The 23,299-nt window shown below is 35.6% G+C and overlaps 1 protein-coding gene across 1 annotated transcript in view; it reads right to left on the bottom strand.

Moving 5' to 3' along the window:
* BTR1L (binding to TOMV RNA 1L (long form)) overlaps positions 1–23,299 on the bottom strand; it is a 76,087-nt gene that overhangs the window by 32,075 nt on the left and 20,713 nt on the right. The window contains exons 2-5 of the mRNA XM_089827947.1: positions 22,088–22,329; positions 21,851–21,954; positions 8,823–9,016; positions 2,001–2,110 (exon numbers count right to left, since the gene is read on the bottom strand). Coding sequence (XP_089684073.1) covers positions 2,001–2,110; positions 8,823–9,016; positions 21,851–21,954; positions 22,088–22,329 — 650 coding nt within the window. The remainder of the gene's footprint in view (positions 1–2,000; positions 2,111–8,822; positions 9,017–21,850; positions 21,955–22,087; positions 22,330–23,299) is intronic.

The raw sequence follows: 23,299 nt of genomic DNA, 5'->3' as shown, positions 1-23,299 counted from the left end.
GTGCAGCCAACAATTAATTTTGGAGAGAAACAAACAGTACAAATAATTATTCTTTGTCAAATAATATCCATGCTTTGAAAAAGGCTATCAATGTTGGTTGTCTCCGTTATTTTGGTTGGCATTGATTGCTTAATATGTTTGTGCATATATGAACATCATTGAAGACCTGTCTTATCAGACTCCTCGATCACCACTGCTGGCTTGAGATTCAGATGTTCAGGATGCCAAACAAGTCCCTGAATCAGTGTTCATTGTGTTATTGTAATACAAACCTAACTAGGTATAACTTACAGTGTCTTTGAGTCCAAATTTATGCTAGATATGCCACATTATTAATGTACTCTTCCATACCTTCCTCCTACATACAATCAATTACCCTGGGAGATAATCACTCATGGTACTAAATCAGTGTTCCAAGAATCTTCACAACTTGCTCAAACTTAGCAAATCCCAAGCAAAGCAGACCAATCCAAGGGCCAAGAACTCATGAATATGGATACCTGGTAAGGTTAGCCTCACTGAGTCCCAACAGGTAGACTTGGCAGTTCTATAGAAATTTGTAGGAAAATAGAAAAGAATTTTAAAAAAGCTTAAACACAAAAGGATGAAAGTCAATGTTCTCATTAGACTTCAGAGAAGCTTTGAAGGCTAATTAAAATTAATAAAATTATTAAAAATCCCTGATCAAGTTTTTTTAAAGAAAAAAGAAAAATCTTTTTGGGTCATGTTCAATGGAAGAACAACCTTTTTTAATTCTTGCAACTTTTCCCCCTATATTCTTAGTAATCAAATTACTTTTACACATCCAATTTGCTATATCAAAACCTATCCTAAATGATGCTCTTAAGTCTGTATATACAAGTACATAGCTCCATAGTTTGCAGACTCGGACTCAGAAAGCACTAGACAAGCCCAAAATTTTCAACTCGGTAAAAATTCAGCAAATACACAAGGAAAACATGACAAAACATTGAAAACTAACAAAGTACCAAAAAATCAAAATCTCTTTAAGAATTTTTTTTTAGCGAAATTCAATTACAAATTGTATTAGATCAAAATTTGACATCTTGAAAGAGAAAGTGCATGTTTTAACAGCAAAAAACTGTGAAAAAATGTGTTTTAACTATAGTTTTATCCAATGAGAGTTAAATTTGGGAAAACTCGCCAAGTAAAAAGGATGGAGAGTACTCAGCAACTTCGAGTATACTTCAAGAGTTTGCAAACTATGCATAGCTCCACATGGAGCTAGTAACATTGGGCAAAGGGATAGAAGCTCCTTTCTGCCAGAGCTTGTGACTCCCTGTTCTGAATTTTGGTTTTGATGCCATAAATATTATAATACCCAAGTTATGTACACCTGAAACATTTTACTGCCCCCCTGTATTTGCAGTCAAATGAAATCAACATATTTTCCCCTAAATTTGCAGTTGTGAATTTAAATTCTTTTAAAATGTTGCCAACAACAACTAGCTATTAGGTGGTTATTGTCCAGCCACCACAGGTGGTGGCTTAGTAGTGAGGTAGAATATAGAATTTAAAACCACCCGCACAAAATATGCCTGGCTCCACACCATTGAGGTTCAAAGTAAAGAGTTTTTCTTCAAAGGCAGAGCCCGTGGGCAAAGCTACAAACAGCTGGAAAGAGCGCAGAAGACTACAGGTGGCTCCATTGTCCACAAGATCAATAAACTCAACATGCCATCTAATATATCAATAATTAGCATGCAGTGATCGTTGTACCTGTCATCATTAATTTCTAATAGCTCCTAATCATTAATTTTCTTCCTGAAAGAAGATTCTACAATCATTCCCACTTGGTCCCCAACATTTGTGATTGGCAAACCAGAACAATATAACATTAACCGGTGATTAAATATATTATAACATATTTTTGTCATCACCAGCACAGCATGAGAGTCAAATGGAAGTTGTTACAAAGAACACACTATAATCAAGATCACTATACAGGAAAATAATTAGAATATAAACTCAAAACAAACCTTGTTGTTCCGCAAATGGCTTCCAAAAACAGTGGGACCGTAATTTGCTACCCCATATGTAACTGGAGCATAACCACTAGGGATGCCTTGCATTCCAGACATGTTCATACCTGTACAACAATGATACATTTTCTTCAGATTTAAGTATTTTAAGGAAAGAAATAGAAATGGCATTTAAAAAACTCAACCATACATCCTGATAGAAGATACATGCCAAAAGAAATTAGATAGATTAGTGCAATATAAAGGGATAAAATGTAAAACTTCATTGCAAAACCCTACAATGAACTCATGAAATTGACAAATCACTTAGAAATAGGGTTGATACCAAGATGGAAGCAAAGTCCATGCAGAATCGGGATGGAAAAAATGTGTAATCTTGTTCCTTTAGTTTTCTTTCCAACTTCTAGAAAACACTAAACAAAGAAGCAGGAGGAGCAGTGGTCGTCATCAACGAAATTTGAAAAGGCGTCAATCATCCTAAATTGTAGGGGACCTGTGAGATATTGTCAGAACAACTAATAAATTTGTTTTCAATCGCGGTTTCAATATGACCCGAACTCTTTGCACGTCTCGCCTCAAGGATTATATAAATAAAATATTAATCAATGCTATACATTAATTTTAAAAGTTTACCAATTATGCACTATTATAGATTTCCATTTTATGGGAAAGGAATCAACCCCTATAGTTTATATTTAATATTATAAAGTAGTTTCAAAACTTTAATTATTATTGACTATTAATATATTTTAATAGGATTGAAGTAAAAAATGGCAAAGCACGAATTATCGGGAGTTGGCATGTGCAGCAACATATTCAACAAAAAATTGGGATTTTTTGGTCAATAATTTTCAACACCTTTTTCGCGATTTATCAAACAATCAGTCAGCAAAAAGTGATAGTTAATTTGCAAAAAATTGCAGGAAACTAGCAGAAACCCTGTCAGCAACACTGACAAGAAATACACACAAAATCGCAATATGATTCTCTACAAAATCAATGCACGGCACTGAAGACGCAACTTGGAAAGTTGGGTCAAAAGTGTTGCATTGCAATGTCTTGAAGTGTTGTAGAGTCAGGATGTAGTATGGGAGATAGGCAATTATGAAAATAAAAATTGCTCTTTTCCTATATAGAATATATTGTATAGCTTGATTGATACTAATTTTTTTAACCTTGATTTTGTTTAATTGAAACAATATTAAACAAAAGAAGACCATAACAAAACTTCCTTATTTGTTGTGATATTGTCTAAAAGAGCAGAATAGCAATTTTTTGTCTTTATTTGTTTTGGAGAAAACCAAGAAATCTACAATAATCATTATAATCATTTTAACCTTTAGGCTTGTCAATTATGACATTAAAGTTCTATAGATTAATCAAATTGCTAGATATTTGAAATTCTACCCAATTAAATTAAATAGTTTATGCAATTCAATCTCTAACTTGAACATATATAGTCTTTTTCGTATATACATGTAATGTTTTTCTGGTATATACGTGTATATATCACTCACATGTAGATAATGAATTCCACTTATATGTAATATCCCAGTAGGACACTATCTCCAAATTTTCTCACAAACAGTTTTTTGAAGAAAACAGATATATTATGCAATGAAACCCAACAATAATTACCAGTAATAGTTCATGTAAATTCTACAGAAATGTGTGTTATTACATTATACATCAGGAATACAATAACAAGCATCAAGTTCGGTCTTAAATACAGAAATACAATCAGATTGGAAATATAAGAAAAAGTAAGCACAAGTGAGACACCTAGTGTGACATCTCCAAGAACAATGGGGTTGTGTCCTCAAGCTTGATGAAAGCCAAAGCTTTCCAAATAACTCTCCAAGAGAGAATGCAGTCTGAATCATAAAACACCCATGCTAAAAGTAAACTGTCTTCCTTCTTTAAAGCTCCACAATGGGACTCTTCAACTTCCCTCCCCAGTCTTTCATCTTATTCCCCTTCTGTCACCTTTTAGCTCACTTCAAAATATTAAATGGGCCCCTTATCTAAAATTCACATTAAGCTCACAAAAGCCAAATTTTATATTTTATTATATTTGGCTCATAATCCTAATGTCCACAAATTGGGGACATTACAGCTTAACTTTAAAACTACACAGATAAATCCTAATAACAATATCACAATTTGACTTGTGAAAATTATCTCCTACTTATCATTTGATAAGCTGAAGGAGTTTGCTAATGGTTCATAAGGCACATCACTTGCTAAAGGTTTTGTATATGGGATTGCAAGTAAAGTGGGCTTAACCTTGGAAGAAACTCTACGGTTAAGTGCACTTGAGTGTAGTAGTATTGCGATGCATGACGTTCACAGAAGTCTCGTGTTAGACATGGCAGATTGGTGTTGGCAATGATTCTCATTGTTGTCAAAACATAAATACTGACACTTTGGTGGTGTTAGTTGTTGTGTGACATGTTTTTGATGTATGTCACTCAAATGGATGATAGTATGGTCAGCCTAGTAGAAGCATTACTCAAAATGAAAACATCCTACACCTTTTGTTCAGTTTGGTCTTCGTGTATACAATTTCCTATATTTGTACTCTTGGTGCAATTTTCCTAAGACCTCTCAATTGGTCATCAACAAAAGTATATCTGACAAAGAACATTCTACATTCCCTGTTGATTGTTGAACTTGTGTACCTAATTTGTTTGGTCCTATTTATTGGTACAATCGTTGGCTCTTGGATGGTTAATTAGGACTGGTGTTGGTCAACAATTTTTGTCTTGGTGAATGGCCACATTGGTTTACGAATCAATGCAATATCAATTTGTCCTTTGATAATAATGTTTCCATCTTTTGGACTTTATTGTTGCACCCTTGCATCAGTTGTGGCATTCTTGTGTCATTGCCATTTGTGCTATATCTTATGTATGACCTATATTTCTAATAACCTGGCATGGCACTGACGTTCCCAAACTTAGGTTTGTGCAATAGACTTGCTGATGGCCGGTTCAATGAACAGTCTGTATTATCTAGTCAGCAGCCCAGTTCAAGGTTTTTGAAATGACTCCCTTTTACTCGTGATTCATAGGGCTTGTGTGTATCTTACTGAGTTAATCAATACGTAATACTCAAGGGGAAGTGACCACAAAAAAATAACACAGATTATAGCACTATCCACAGCCTTAACAAATGGCACATTTATATATTAAATGACATTACTCACAGTCATACTTTATACAAATATGCAAATGAAGGAAACATCCAACCATTACAAATGCACAGTAAACTTAGACCCACCTAGCTACATAGCTTCCCCCTTTTCTCACTGTCAGGAGACTCTTTCTAACTTACGTCAATGGTGATGAAAAGATAGCCCATTCAACTTGCTACTGATCTGTGACACATTGTCCATGACACTTGCTCAAGTCACGACATTTCCATGGTGCTCTTCACTGTCGGGTTCAACAACCCAAGATTGAACGGTCCATATTGGCTTGAATATGACTGTAGTGGTTTCTGATTCAAGTTCGTCGAGTCTATATCACCTGAAATTTCTTACTCCCAACATCTCGCATTGGGTGTCACACTACTTGAAGTTGTCGCATTGTTTCAAAAACCCAAGGCCATTCGTTATAAAGGAGTCAAGGTTGATGGACTTCTGAGGGTTGCGTCCCACATTCCTGTCTAAGGTCGTGACTAGATTTGTAAGCTCACAAGTTTCTTCCAGACTTTCCAAACTTCACCAAACACCCTATGTGATGTTCCCACCTCTAAGATATCCTCTTATCTCCCCATTTCACTGGTTAGCCTTCCTTCCTTGAACGTAACCAACCTGTTAAGTACGCCAAGGAATCCCCCTCCTACCTCCTATGGCGTCTCTCCGCTAATGGCCAATACATGCCTTAGGTAACAAGACAACGTTGTTTGATCATCCACATCAACAGCTTGGTGCTAACATGCCCACATGAGACAAAAATATAGTCTCCTTGGCTTATTCACCACTATAGCTAACACTTTAGTTTATCTTTAACCATCCACCCAATCAATTTGATGGCCTTCACAAATTACACAAAGAAGACATTCATCTTTCCTTAGTGTTGTCATGATGGGGACATGATAGTTTGATGCTTCTAACTAAATGTAACAATTGAATTTGTACACTGGTAGTATCCCAGTCAACAAAAGTGATCTTGAATAATGGTATATATAAAGAAAACATTTATGTATTCAAGTAAATGTTGGTGTGTGTTGAAGTACTAATGTCAATGTGCGATAAGTATGCATATTCGAATGCATGTTGATGTGCAATATGTGATGCTTATTAGCTGTATGTGTTTAATTAGTAATGAAAATGTGAACTACTTAGACGAGTTGATCAAAGAGGTGTAGATGGTTCTTAATTGGAATTTGCAAAGGCCTAACACTATACTATGTTTTGGTTTCACTTCTCATTCTGTTGACAATGAGTATTTGTATCGACAATGAGCCTTTTTATATTCGAGGTTGGGCTATTCAAGCAGTTAGCCTACCAGCAATACCCTTTATTTAGGCTGTTAGCCTTAATGTAATAAATCACCTAATCAGTGTCACCTTGACCAGTGTCGTTATACATTTCATGAGAATTAGCTTCTTTGTGGTTTTTCAAACAGTTTAGCCTACTGCCTTGTTGCAATAAATCACCTAATCCATGTCACCTTAACTAGTGTTGTCATACATTTCATGAGAATTAGCTTCTTTGTGGTTTTTCAAGTTGTTTACCCTACTAAAAATAGGTTTTATTCAAGCAATTAGCCTATACATTTCATGAGAGTTAGCTTCTTTGTTATAGATTTAATTAGAATTAGATTCTCTATGGTTTTCCAGAGATTTAATTTCTTTAAGCCTTTCTATATTTAAGGTGCGGCTATCCAAGCAGTTAGCCTACTCATAATACCCTTTATTCAGGTAGTTAGCCTTGCTGTAGTAAATCACATAATCGGTATCACATTAACCAGTGTTATTATACACTCCATGAGAATTAGCTCCTCTATGATTTTTTTCCAAACTAGGTCTTCCACATATAAATTTGGTGTTCATTGTGTTGGTGTATATTGTCGTGCTTTAATTGAAAGATCTTAGGTAGCAGTGGATGTATGCAAGTGATTAACGACAATTGGAAAAGTCTCGTCAATTGCGCATGAAATAATAATTCAACTCCCCCTCAGTTATTAGGCTTGTTCAACATCCTAATGCTTCACCTCTATGAGCATCACTAGGATTCAACAAGTGCAAAACATTCTAGTCATTCTCATGAGAGATGGGTTGTTGTGAACCCCTACTTAATAAACTTGGGTCAATGAGCTTGACTCAAAAACAAAACAGATGAATCCTATAAGCAATATCAAAATTTGACTTGTTGTAAATATCTCCAAATTATCAATTGATGTGCTAAAGGGGCTTTTTGATGAATGGTTTATAAGGCACAACACTAACTAAAGGTTTGCAAGAAAAGTGGGCTTACCTTTGGATGGAACTCTATGATTGAGCAAGTTGAGTTGGAGTAGTACTAGGATGGGAAACCTCCTAGAAGTCTCAGGAGCTTTACCTCTGTGAACATCACCAAGATGCAATGAGTGTTAAGTGTTCCATCCAGTCTCATGAGAGATAGGTTCTTGTGAACCAACATGAGTGATACATCCATAGGCAGTTTCTACAGCTTTAACTATTAAAGGTTTAATTAGCTCTATTTAATTTCTTCAATGTTATACTTCACTGAATAGTAAAACATTGTTATTTCTATTTGCTGGTGTTAGTGAAATGTAGCCATTATTTATAGCCATTTCTGATGAGATGCACCAAGCTCAGGCTATGTTATTTCTTGAAATAGGCAGACCCATTTTGGTTTTTGCTACAGTGTCAATGGATCTCTGTAGTACATGATGTCTATGAAGATAGACCTCATCTATTTGACGAATCCTAAAGAATGTGATAGAATAAAATAAAAACTCATATATTGGTAAAAGAGGGTAGAAGTAGGCAAGAGCCTACAACGCATCAATAAATTGCGAGCCTCTCACTAGGGAAGTTCGAATCTACTCAAGATTAACACATAATAATAATAATAATTAATACTAGGCTTTGGCCAATTACCTATCAAAGAAAAAAGAGGGTAGAAGTAGAACAGTCTATCTTCATAGAATATGCTTAATTCCCAAAGAACTGCAACTAATGTGACTTGACTTGATCATGACGTAAATATATAGCCTCCAAACTTATATCTAGAAGTGCCATTATAGGTTAAACTTATCTACTATACTGTATCTTCAATTAGGGTCCCTTTGTGATTCAACCCTGTGTTAAAAAGATATCCTTATTTAGCTCTATGTTCCTTGGAGTAGTTTGCTTACTTCGATTCTTATACCTCTCTATGAAACACTGACAAAGTATTCTAAAACTAATTTTTCATCAGTTTTCTTCTTCACTGTATTGAAATCTATATACAATTATCAGCTACCTGTGTTGAGGTAGTCCACAGAAGCACCCTCTAACCACATTCCCTTTAATGATCAATGAAAGATGGGCATAGCTCTACGATGATTATGAGGTTAAAAAACCTATTCAGGACCGGGATGGTGGAATGGTGATAAAAGCACAATACCACACCACATATATCTGTCAGGTAGCCGATTTTTAAGTGTAATGAATTTGGCATTACTTAAGGTTTGAATTGCCAACCACCATTTAAGTGATCAAAAAAGAGATATAATAGTAACATTTAGCAAAACACTGCAAACAAGAAAACCTAAGAACAGAGCATTTGTCCTACTATAAAAACAAACCAGACTGACAATTTACCTGAATATGAGAGTGGTGCATTCGCATATTGTGCATAATTTGGATCTTCAGCCAACTTCGTAATTATAAGGAAAATCGCACGTAATTGTTGCTCCAGGGTGCCACTTACAGTCACAACTCGGTCATTAATTCCAGGCAAGGCTTGCTCCTGAGAAGATAGCTTAATACTGGCTTGTGAGTCTTCAACAAAGGCTCTGTAGGGAGAGAAACAAAAATACAGTTACTCAAATAACACAGTACAGCGTGATGCAATGTCAAAAAATCTAGAACAATTTTCAATCAGATATAATTAGTTCATGGCAATCGTTTCCCAGGCATCCAGAACCGAAAGTATGTGGAATATCCTCAACCCTAGCAGAATCTCAGACCAAAACAAAAACATCGGTATGATAGCTTCAAATAGCAACAGAATATTTGAATTGAGTTGAGTTTTCTGTACCCAAAATGAATTTCTCACATTATTATTACAGGAACTTAACTTCTATGGTCAAACTTAACAAGTTTCAGCATGATTTCTTTCTGAAATGTTTATAAAGCACGTCAAGCCTTCGGCATGCCCCATCATTATTTACCCCTCATTTAACTGTTTGAACCCTTTTTCTTCTTCTCAATTCCTTTCCAACTGTCCAATGCAAAAAATAGAGAAAGTGGAAATAAACATCCATTCAATGACCAAGGTAAGTAGAAGATGTCTTTTCTACTTGATTACTTTGATCATTCATTTAACATTTAATGTCAACAGTGTGGGCAGTTAAGATTCCTAAAAAATCATAGACAGCAATTCATGAATCAATTCATCATATCATCTATTCTGATTTCCATGACATACTTTGGTGAATGATCTTAGACTGATCCCAAACGAATAGCAGAGTGTAACAAGGATCTTGAAGATTCCTCGAGTAGCAGGAGAATTCAGAATGAGCATGTCACGTGCACATTCTTTACTCACTCATTAGAAGATGAGGCTTTCTATTGGTTTGTGCATTTGCCAACCTTGTCCATAACCACATGAGGCCAGTTGAAAATGGCATTCATTGGAAAATTATATATCACTGGGGCCAGTACAAACAGTTTGCTGCTATCAGGAAGCAAGAGCAAGAGATTATTTACTCATTTGACAACCGTTTTCACAAGGCCTACACATGATTGCAAGCTCCCTAAACTGTTCAAGATGCAGGTGCATTAGAAACGTATTACAACCTTGGATTCTTCTACATCCATGTTTGCATCCTGCTCTGCAAATCTGAATGAAGCTTATGCCAGAGCAATGCAAGTAGGCCAACAAATGAGACAGGATATATTAGTAACACCAATAAGTTCTAGACTGACAATTGCAAGTAATCAAGACTAACAATGTGCATTTCAAGATCCATCGAATCAACTTCTGCTACATCTAGGAGCTCCACTATATATCTTTAAGGTGCAAGTACATCTACAATAACACAAGAAGAGAAAGAACAGATGATGGAATTTTTTGAACACGTCAAGAAGCTGTCCATAATGGTCATGTACTTGAGAAATTATAAGCATCAACATCAAAGCATGCAAAGGAATTTCTAGGGCCAACAAAATAGCCACCAAGGGGGCTATCAAGGAAATTACCAGGGGAGCTATCAGAGAAATAACCAAAGTGGAAACTATCAAAGAAATAGCCAGGATGGCAATTATCAAAGTAACAACCACAATGCCTATTATAAAAGGAACAATCAGGGTGGTAATTATCAAGGCAGTACAAACCAAGTGACCAGTGATACAAAACAGTCCAGGCTATCAAAAGAAGACTTGGAATATAAATGCAAATAATGGAAATGTGTTGTCACCACCTCACAACCCACCAACTTCTAAGAGCCAATCTACTGAGAAGATCTTTTAAGCTGAGACCACACTGTAATGTAGGATACTTGAACAAATAAACATTCAGAGTTGTAATGTCCTCAATACAAAACAGCTACAAATGTGTTCCAAAAGGTGGTGGATGACCTGACCGATCAAGAAAATCCTCCAATTACAAGATATGAGATTGTCCCTACAGTAAGATATGATCAATGTCTAACTTTTAAGAAATTCTCAGTTTCTCAAGAGTTTGAAGTGTATGAAGAGCACAATGGAAAGGTTTCCACCACCTTCAACTAATGGCTCAGTGGAGAAACCACAATTGGAGTTCCCACCAGAAGTAAAATTAATCAATGCAAGAATCGGCTTAGCTTTTTTCACCTTTAAATGATAATGTTTTAGTTCAAGGCACAAAAGAGATGCATTCATTCCAACAGTCCCAAGGAAATGGACCAAGAGTAGAGTTATAACGGGAACAACAAACTGTTAACTTCATCTATTCCTCCTAACAATTTCAACACATCACCACATCCAAATGCAAGCACTGTACTGAGTTATCCACAAGATTGTCCTGAATATCAACAAGGTAACAATACCAATCACAATGTCAACACTACACAAAGCAGAATTGGAATCCAAAACATGGATAAGGTACAAGCTACTAGCAGTACTATGTATGATGAAGAGCTAAAGAAGCTGGGACATAGTGTGACTAAGGAGTTGAGGAACATACAGATAAATTTGCCATTAATCAAGTTGATGAAGATAGCAAAAATAAGCGATGTGTTCTTCAATGGTTTAAAAGACAACAAAAGTCAGGTGACTCACAATCAAACATCAACAAATACTACACAAACAGCAAATAGATCTTCCCATAACACATCTGATGCAGCTCAAAATACAAATATTGTTCAGAACATTTCTTAAGATGATCAAATACATTAACCAATCAAAGCTCATCATAGCCAGTCTCTGTGGACCAAAGCACACCAAGCAAAACTCGAGCTATAACCAATGTTCGAGGAGTTGTACTACGCAATTCGAAGAAGTCAACAAAACAATGAAGAGAGAGACAAAGCTTTACTATGAAGAAGGATACTCCAATTGTATTCTAATAACGAAAGGATGACCCTGCTCCATTCCTATTATTTGTAAGGATTTTTGGGAAGCTATTGCTGGCAAAAGTGGAGGCAGTAGCTAATGTGAGAGAAAGCTGGTCGGAAGCCATTTCCGGCCAGCAAGGATTGTTATGTCTAAGCTTTGGCACCATTACCTTAGTCGATGTTGGTGATTTAACGTCGTGCAAGTCAAGTCCGCATGGGACGTATTACATCCCAAATTTTGGCCCTATTTTAAATGTCCTTTATTCTGTTTGTTAAAATTTCAAAGTTCATTGAGGACAATGAAACACATGTGGAAGAGTATGTTACATCCCAATTTCTGGCTTAATTTAAAAATGTTCATATAGTCGTTGAGATTTCATGTGAAGTTAGTTGACAGGTAAAATTTGTTATGATCATGTGAAATGGTAAGATGGTTAATCCTTATGATTTCATATGAAGATGACATGTTAGTTAATCGTTATGATGTTATTATATTATTATCTTGAAGTGCTAGAAAGTCGGTTACTCATCCTTAGAAAGTGAAATGATAGCTAGTTTTTATAATGCTTCCTGAACTATAACTTGTTACAGAAATTATGATTTGAGCAATATGATATTATCATGGAAAATTTATTGCGTTGCAGAAGCACGTTGAAGGGGAGAAGCATTGCCAGTAAGGAATTAGTCACGAGGGCACTACCTATCACTAGGCAAATAGGTACGAGTTCTGAACCACCATGGCTAAGGGTAAACGGCTAGGCAAGCAAGAGTGTACATTGGACAACCATGAGCTACCCAGTGAGTTTATAACACTTATCAAGAAAACATTAAGCATTTAAATAATATAAAATAGTTACTTTTTCTATCTGAGATTGCTGTGTAGTCTTTTGATTTTTTTCCATATATTGACACCATGTTATCTTGGCATATGTACTTGCACTTATATATGTGTGTGTGTAAATAAATATAACATTACAAAAGAAATATGCAATAAATTTATGCACATATATGTTTATATGTACGTACAAATAGAGGTGGTATAAATACCATGATGCGAATATATTTTAAAATCATGAGGAAGGATAACCTTTATAATTATCTTTAATATTGGCTCATTATTTGAGAAATTGCCCATCTTTTATCAAGCTCATAATTCTTTTAAATATTCAAACCAATAGAGTTAATCTTTTAATTGGTTGGGAACGATAGCTGGCTTGCACCTACCACCTCGACCTCTTCTTGTAATCAAGAGTGCCTTTACCAGGTGCTTATTTATGCTCTTTTACAGGGTGCTTATTTATGCTCTCACCAAGTCCATGCGAGTACCTTTTTTTGTTTTTTTTGTTCAAGTTTCTTTATGCTCTACAATTTTGTCTCACGGCAACAAGCAGAGTCTGTGATAACAATCGAAAATCATTGGGAGAAGCTCCACAATTATTGTGAGTCTAGTAGCTAGATTCAGCTCCATCAACTTCATTTTCAATTAGCATTCTGCCTGCATCACAAGCCACTAATCTCAAGACCGCTCTAGGCAGCACATTGTATAGGTTATACAATCATTGTTTCTTAATACTTTGTCGTTCATATAGATTGCCCATTGCTATATTATAATGCAAACATTGATCTTACTACCTTACTAAGTTGCTACGAAATTAGCAATGTAGTATATTGCAAGTGACCTAATCTTTTGTGGAAAAGCTCAAGAAAGTTGTGTTGGAAGCATGAATGTTGATGGTATTCCTATGGGGGAGTATTGTAGAAACATGATTCGATCATTATCACGATGATATGTTACATTCACAATTGTGTTTGTCATTGATGTCAACATAACAATTTTCTATGGTATTTGATAGAAGAACAGCGGTAAAGATCAAGTTGGTACGGACAGATCGTTGAGTACTTTCAGTAGTGAGGTTAACGGGAGATTATACTATGTGTCTAGTATATGCAACTAACCTCAGACGCATAAGATATTAAGTCTAGAAGAAGTTATGCAAGTTTCAGTAAAAATTATTCTGAGATAGTTTACAGAGGCATGTTCTAGTAAACTTGTTATATCTCCTAGCAGAGTTGTTATTCTGAGAAGTCAAGGATAAAGATGTGAAGAAGACGTGTTGGAGATGACGTGGCTAAGCTAGCTCGTCATAATGTTATGTGTACAAAAAGTTATTCAAGTTACAAGGCGAAAGATTAATGTTATGGCTAAGTGTAACGTGTTCTTAATGTGGTCCTATAATAATTAATTGAGAAAGTGTGACAGCCGACTCAAGGAATTGTTTTATGGATTCGATATAAAGAAAGGACATTTTTCTTTATCATGTATGGAGAAGATGTGAATGATTGTAAGCAACACAAAGAGCAGAATGCGAAGATAAGGAAAGCAGAGCAAAAGTGAAGGAAACTTCGTTGCCGAGGTTTTAATGCGTGATCCGAAGTTTGATACTTGGATCCGAGGTTTGTGACCTAGTCTACAAGGTTTGACAGTGATTGGTCGAGTTGACAGGACAAAGGAAAGAAGTTAAAGTACAGTACATACAAATATTCTGCAAGGAATAGTTGAGAGATCAGTTGGACAGTGAGTTCAGTGGTCTTGCTCCAGAAGTTGTTTGGACAGTGGGTCCTTTTGTCTTCTACAAATCCTAACAAGATTGGCAAAACTCCTAACAGGATTGGCAAAACTCCTAACAGGGTTGGAATCTTCTAACAAGGATTCAAATCTCCTAATAGAGACTCATATGTACTAAATGTTGTAATAGACTCCTAACAGGGTCCATCCTCTAACAAGGAATATTTATATTAGTACATCATCTTGTGGGCATCATTCCCACCAGGGTTTTCCCTCTTATCAAGGGTTTCTCTAGTTAACATATCTGGTGTAATTGTCTATGTGCATCTTGTTATGGTTGTTGTTTACTTTGGTTGAATGGATAAGATTGTTTATCTCCTAATAGAGACTCATATGTACTAAATGTTGTAATAGACTCCTAACAAGGTCCATCCTCTAACAAGGAATATTTATATTAGTACATCATCTTGTGGGCATCATTCCCACTGGGGTTTTCCCTCTGATCAAGGGTTTCCTTAATTAACATATCTGAGGTAATTCTCTATGTGCATCTTGTTATGGTTGTTGTTTACTTTGGTTGAATGGATAAGATTGTTTAAGGTTGATAAATGTTTTAATTATTGAATAACTGATTCACGCCGCCCCCCCCCCCCCCCACAGTTATCTTGGTTGACTATTGTTTCTAACAAGTTGTACTGAACCACAAGGATGCACCCCCACAATGGGTAACAGCTCCTTCACATGGGTAGCAGCCCTACTGTCCACTCAAAGGTTCCTAGAAGCTTTTAGTAAACTGTTATGATACCTTGATACGTTTCCTAAATCATAGTTAACAGATTCTGCACATGATATCTGATTTCTATCAGAATAAAATGGAAACTAATGTCTATCACAATAACAGTACAGAATCTATTTAGCTTATACTGCAGAAAGCAATAAAAAATACCGATTCTCAAAACAACATCACAGTTTTCACCAAGTCTGAAGAAATATTTGCTGTAAAAAAATTTTGAAACTTTTCATTACTTAACCTCACCTCTGACTTCTCAACTCATAGATTTGGAAGGGAGCATACAGAAGAGCTCACCACAAGTCAAACACATGATCTGCATGATCTACATAATCTATGTTGTAGGATAGGATAGTGCACTCCAAGAGACACTCAAGTGTCCCTTGGAACCTGCACTGTATCTCATTTAAACAAGACAATCTATCTCAGTATTAACAAACGAATTTGCCACTGTGCTTTCTTCACCAATTTGCTCAATGGAGAGTGACAAACCTTGCAACATTAGATAAATCATTGTGAAAAGAATGATTTTCCTGTGCTTCGAAAAGAGGCAGCTCCCTCAAATTCAATCTTATATTTACTTTGCCTCCTCCTTTCCGAGAAACAAATGATTGTAACAAGTAAGAAAATTCATTAATCGCACAAATGCAATTAATGACAGACAAATGCAATTAATGAATTTGGTATAAATAATGAAAGGAATGAAATAAATGCTTGCAAAGAACAAAGATATTTGAATACTCAAAGCATACGGACTTTGTGCGATTAATGACAGAAAAATGCAATTAATGAATTTGGTGTAAATAATGAAAGGAATGAAATAAATGCTTGCAAAGAACAAAGATATTTGAATACTCAAAGCATACGGACTTAAAATATTCTTATAATCTTAAAATGAATAACTTAAAATATTGATAAAACACAGCTTACCAACATTCCTCCAAAATGTAACACACAGGTCACTCACTTTGTCGTAGCACACAGACTACTGGAAGAAACAAATCATGAAGAAAAACATTGTTATTTCACTACTAAGCATTTCAACTATGTAGAATATACCTCAATTTCGGTTACAAAAACCTCCCTCTTTTCCCAAGGAGGAGAGAAGTGAATTGCTAAGCAACAAGGTATTTGTTATCTACAAACTGATGGATGTTGGAATGTATTTGAGAATGCTCTCTATGAACAAACTTTACTAGCTTGTCAAGTTCTTTGGGATTTAGCTTCAAATATTCAGCAAGAGAAATTTGAATTCTAGAGGATTTACAAAATTCCACAATATCAAAAGATGGCTCAGGAACAGACTTATAATGTACTTGGACTTCAGGAGCTTTAAGACTATGATCGGAGATTCGCACAATATGTGGCTTGTTTGTGACAAGAGCAAATGGTGCACTAGAAGTAGTTGGAGCTTTCAAATTTCTTTGGGTCCTAGTGAGTATGGCGGAGGAAGGGTGTTCCAAGGTTACAAATGCTTCACCTCCTCTGTCTCCACACTTCCTTCTCTCATTTGATCTCCTTGAACATTATCGTTCATGCCGGTAGGTGTCTAGAACGCACATAGATCAAAGCTTATGTCTGTGCCATCTTTGAGAAGCCTTCAACTTGGCAAGTGATACAAAGGGGTTCACCAATTATCAAAGGTGGAGAACAAAGCACGAGTTATTTTGAGTGGAAAGTGACCAGTGATAAGGTATATTCTAGCAGCATATAGTGGTAATGATAAATTGATAAGCTCACATGTCGAAAGGATAGGTAATTAGTATTCATCAAAGGCAAAATATCATAAAGTTGTATTATTATCTCTTGAGGATAGTTAAATATGTATTAGGAAGTTGTTAGTTACTGAAGGGCATTATAACATCACATTTGAGTTGGAACCCTTTTGATAGTACATGTATGCTTTGTCATTCACGAGAAAGGCATCTAATGTTATCTCGTCTTGAATTGTCATGTGATGTACTTGAGAGAAGCATTAATGGAACATACAGTTATGGTTTCCTGAAACATTGCATTTGTATTTACTTTTGTGTTACATTTCTATTTTTGTAACATTTATTAAACCCTATATATTGCAACCTGTAAACATTTGGTGTCATTGTCAAGGATCAAACCCAGGTCACTTGCGTGACAGGCAAAAATACTTAGTAGTATACTACAACAATAGGCTCCCTAGATGAGGCAAGTAACTCTTGGATGATCAAGGAGGACAAGATAGAGGTAGTCACTTCAACACGCATATTATTTGCACAACCTCTCCTACCTACCACAGCACATTTGACCACTGTCATTAACACAACACCTATCTATACATTCGGAGAGGTTAGGAGACCCATCGTTAGTGGTGACAAAGAGAGCTCATGTGGTCATTGCTAAGGCAAAGAATCCAAAGGAAGTGGTAGTGCTTCTAGAGGAGACAGAGTGCCACACATCACTACCTAGAGTTGTGTTTGAGGAGATCATGAAGATACTAGATGAGACATCGGAGATACAATGCAATAAGACACATGAGGAGTCGCATGTTAGAATGGAGGTGGTTAGGTTTGATGCTGTGTTGACTGTCGACAAAGCGGTGTTGGCACGTTGTTGATCAAGCCAAGTAGAGAGGGTTATGTGGTTAGAGGGGAACCCAACCAAGCATTTTTGTTGAAAAGTATGAGGGGATATTTGGCCCAACGATTCACATCACACAAACCACACGGGGATCTTCTATACTCTCACCTACGAGAAACACACCTCCTTTTGAGGTTGAGAAATTAGGAGAGCCTACTTCTTCCTTGCAGTTTGTACACCATAAGTCCACTTCGTCACTTCCAGTGGTGTTGCTTTTCATGTTTTTGAATTCTTTCATCATCCGGGGCATATCTTTTTGAAGAGCTTGAATTTTCTTGCTCAACTCTTCACTACTACTCTCTCTGGAAGAATCATCATCGTCAGCATCTAATGATTTTCTCTTTTCTCTCTCTCCAAATTAGATTTGAGAAATGTTGTTTCTATAACAAAAGTTGTTGAAAAACTACCAATGAGTGTTGCACTAGACTCTATCAACTATTTGAGTTCAATCATAGACTCTGAGAGAGTTTGCACTGTGTTTTGTAGATGCTCATTTTCAGTCTCCTTAACTAGTCAATCAAAGAGTCTCTGGCAAGTAAGAGACAAAGGGTGGGTTGGTGGAACATCGTCCCCATCAACCATGGTGAAGCAACAAAGAAGAGAGAAGTAGAGCTCGAAGACAACTGCACAGTCCCACTAAATACTCGCACAGAGCAGAGAGAAGCAAGCGGGAATTAGTGGACACATATAGGCCAATGACTTTAGACAAGGAGAAAGCTATGGTGTGCTGGAGCAAGTTGAGCCCAACCTTAGACACCAAAAAAGTTAGAAACCACAATCCGAGAAAGGTGAGAACAAAGATGGAGAGCACTACACTGAGCCACACTAAGGCAAACAATACCGTAAGTCAAAGACCTGTGCGAGCAAGCAGGAAACAAAATGCAACAGACCGCACTCCCTATACGGCAATATCAGGAAGCACAACGAGGAGCGGGAAGGCTGCAAGCAGGAGAGACGTAAAGCCAAAAACCAAGAACGAGCAACGTAGATGCCAACAGAATCGAGCACAGGCAAGAAATCAAGAACAATCACAACATATGTCAATGGAAGCAAGCTCAAACACGAATGAGAGCGAGAGCAATGACAAGTAGCAACATACAACAATAATAAGCAAGGGTGGAGACAAATGATGTCTCAAACAAATTTCCTAAACATTTAGGCAATCCAAGAGTTTGTTAAACTTTATAAGGAGCAGAAGGCAAAATGTATTCTACTAGCACAGCAGGCTCAATCCACAGCATCAGGTACAGCTGCTCAACCATAATCAAGGTACCTGCTTAGATTGCATAGGATTTATTTTTGGTAGTTTTTCTCAATAGGTAGTTAATTTTAGACAGTTCTAAATCTATGCTATTTTGAACTTGGGTCAATTTCAATCCCGTGAGAAATATTTTTGGTTATGTAAAACTGTGTTCGATCATAAAATCGACGTGGGATTTTTCAACGTACTATGATGATATGCTTTTATGATGTTTTCTAAAGTAGCTTTAAACCTTAGAATGGAAAGTGGGTAGTATTTCAATGACTCAAGTTTGTGCATTTGAAAATGCTGGAATGAAATTACTGTGAGAACCTTGTTTGAATTGATTAGAAACCATCTTGCTTTAATTTACATCTATCTATGTTTTCTGCAAATTCATTTATCATCTGTTGAAAAGTACTTGAAAATATACGGTTTATGGTGTAAGGGATCTGTTAGCCCTATGAGTTAATTGCTGAAGTAAAAATTATATTTTGTATTCATTATATATTTGATTAAATGAATATCAGTCAAACCCTTTTTAATTTCTGGTTAGAAGTATGAATAAATGATTTAATTTAGTTTGATTCACTGAAAATAATTTCAAGGGAAACATAAATTCTAAAAAAATTCAGAGGGAAATCATTAAGGGCCCATTTGGTAGCTGGAATTACAATGGAATTGGCATTCGAAATTCTAAAAAAGTTCTAATCCATTGTTTGGGTCCGCACAATCGGAATTGGAATTGAGAAAAAGTAGAATCCGATATCCCCATTTGACCCCCAAAACAAGAATTCCAAATTCCTTCAAAATACTTGTTTTTTGGAATTCCCGTTTTAATTCCCATTTTAAATCCCATTTTTTGAAAATGAGGATTTCAACTAAGTAAAAATTAATTGGGTTTGACACCCAGATGCCCATTTGGGGGCACCAATTTTTGCACAAATTTTTGAAATTTAATTTTTTTAAATGGGGGAAAAAATTTCCGCTATTACTTGCTCATATGTTTGTGCATCTGGTTGTTGATTCATTTCATCAATATATAAGAGATTCACGATATTTTACAGACCTGGCCATTTATTATCGTCATTCTCCACTAGATCCACAATCTGGTAATCAATGTTTCTCTGTCTGAAAAGGCGAAGGCGAAGCAGGGATGTTGAAACACAATTAAAGCTTTAGTTGTGGCAATGGTGATGCCGGTGAGAATCACAGTTGGTCACAATAGAAATGAAAAGACATTTATTTTTCATTTTCACAGTTTAAAATGGGGATGATCTGTCTTTTGATCTACAATGGAAATGAAAAAGATTTTTTTCTGGTTACAATGAGAGACAATAATTTTTTAGATTTCTAAATCATTAGAGGATACATATTATCTTGTAATTCCAAGATGCAAGAATCATAATGGTTTACCTTAACTGTTGCTAAGGATTTGTGCTCAATATAGAGTCGAATATTAAATTTGTCATAAGATAAATCCATTAGATCACACTCTGTTAGATGCTCAGCAATAGTCAAGCCACCACGTCCCCTGCTTAGATTGCATAGGATTTCTTTTTGGTAGTTTTTCTCAGTGGGTAGTTAATTTTAGACAGGTCTTGTCAATCTATGCTATTTTGAACTCGGGTTATGTGACAACACTGTATTCAATCATAAGATCGACATGGGATATTCAGCGTACTACGATGACATGCTTTTATGATGGTTTCTGAAGTAGCTTTGAATCTTTGACTGGAAAGTGGATAGCATTTCAATGAATTTCAAATTTTGCATTTGAAAATGTTGGAATGAAATTACTGTGAGAATCTTGTTTCAATTGATTGGAACCATCTTGCTTTAGATTACATCTATCTATGTGTTCTGCAAATTCATCTATGATCTGTTGAAAGCACTTGATAAATTACGGTTTGTGGTGTAAGGAATCTGCTAGTCCTACGAGTTAATTTCTTAAGTAAAAATCATATTTTGTATTTATTACATATTTGATGAAATGAATATTAGTCAAAGCCTTTATAATTTCTGGTTAAACATATGAATAAATAATTTAATTTAGTTTGATTCATTTAATATCATTTCAAGGGAGCTGTAACTTCTAAAAAAATTGAGAGGGAAATCATTAATGGTTTTCCAAACTGTTGCTAAGGATTTTTTCTCAATATAGAGTCAAATATTAATTTTGTCATATGATAAATCTGTTAGATGACACTCAGTTAAACATCAAACAAGATTGTGGTAAGCTGGAGATGACTTCCCTTAAACCCAGCTGTCACTTAGGACTTCTCTAGTTTTTATTTGATAGATATCTAAAACTGGAACTCAGTTTAGACTACAATCATAATTAATAGCCATTAAAGTTGCACCGTAACTAGAACTGCTGTGGAAAACTGTCCAAGATACGTATCCTAACAATGCACACACATTTGCAGCATTAATGCATATATAGAAAGAAAATTACACAAACTGAAATGCGGTGTACACCATCCATAACAAGTTTTAATTGAAATAACATCAAAGATTTACTGTGTTGCTATTAACTTCAAAAGTTAACAAATAATACAATTTAACCTATGTACATAGTATATACACAAGTGGGGATTAAGTAGCAACTCAACACACAATAATCTTCATGAGAAGAAATTTTTGGCTACATTTAGAGCTCTGCACATCATATTGAAATTCTAAATGCATGAACAATAGATTTCAATTACAGTATAGAAATAAAAGATAAAGATAATTGAACCTGAGAATATACATTGCTAATTTACCACATAATATGCATTGTGAAAGCAAAATTTTAGCTATATTCACGTTTAGGAACATGCATGTTCCAAAAATAAAATTGTGCATGACAATCTTAATAGTACTAGAAAAATGACATACTTAATTGTTGCTCCTCCCTTGCCAATTATGCCACCACATACAGAATTAGGAAGAATAAGTCTAACTTGACCTGTCTTCTCATCTGCATCATTGGTATCCTCAGCCTGTCCAAAAAGGTATTTCAAAAATACGCCCATTTGAAGGCATACAAAAAATCTCACATTCATAAATGAGCACAACAAGAATATCTTCAAATAGAAGATCAACATAACACTTGGGAATTTTTGAACTCTTTACCTCATTCAATAGCTTTGCAAGAATAAGATTGGCTGCAACAAGCACTTCATTGATTGTTCCAGTTACTGACACTATCCGATCTGTTGTACCAGGGAAATATTCATGAGTACGTGATAGCTGGATCCTAGCTCCCGATTGTGTCTGGAAATCACTTACAGTTGCACCACCCTTTCCAATTACCGATCCTGCCGCTGCATTTGATACGAGAAACCTTATACAAGATGATGATTTGTTCCCATCTTCTGAAAAGACAAAACAGATATTGTTAAGAGACAAAAAGTTAAAATTGTGCATGCTCTTTGAAAATAAATACTAAAATGATCCAAGTAAATGACTATTAAGAAAACAAAATGTGACAGTCATTCCCTTTGAAAATATACAAACAAATGATCTACAGAAATAGTCAAGATATTGATTCAGATAAATTTTCATATGATGCACATTTCACTAACAACATCGTATGGGATTTTGCTTTGTTAATAATTTATCCTTGATTGTTTTTATCAACCAGCTATTAATTTTTAATACCATCTTTTCCTCTTCACATTAACTGCTTTTTAATTTCCCTTATTTGTACTTATCCCAATGCTTTGTAACAATAAGGGTCAAATGGGGTGAATTAGACAACAAGGGTTGATTAGAATAGTCCTATTTTATAATGTAAATTTCAAACATAAAAAGAGAAGCTTTCAGTGTAAAGATGGGTATAGAAAAGACACCCACACTATTAGATACACACACCGAAGCCCAACACGGTCAAATTCACAAGGGAATCTCGCTACTTCACAATATGTGTCACATCCCTTCAGATCAGTCATATTTTGATACTTTGGTTATGTTGATGCCCAAAGCAGTATCTGATTTCTTTAAAACTATGGCTTATGTGGATCGATGCCCTAGACGGTTACTGGTATATGTCAGCCATGGTTTTCTTTAGTTTATGCCCTAGATGGTTTCAGATGTTAGAAACGTTTTTTTTTAAACTAAATGATGCCCTAGATAATAACTACTTCTATTCATGTTTCATGATGCATAAGATTGATAGCATATATGAAATGTCATGATGAATTTTATTCATGTCTAAAATAGATGTAATTGTTTATCTAGAATTTATGCATAATTGCTAATGTTAAAATACCAAGGTTTCGGACTGACTATTTTTGTTTTGGAAATGGATGCAAGATTAACTTGGCCTCTGAAGAAGAAGGGGGG

Source organism: Cupressus sempervirens, chromosome 1, assembly GCF_028749045.1.
Source record: "Cupressus sempervirens isolate cs-2001-9-10 chromosome 1, ASM2874904v1, whole genome shotgun sequence".
Taxonomy (NCBI): domain Eukaryota; kingdom Viridiplantae; phylum Streptophyta; class Pinopsida; order Cupressales; family Cupressaceae; genus Cupressus; species Cupressus sempervirens.
This window is presented reverse-complemented; position numbering and strand designations above follow the sequence as displayed.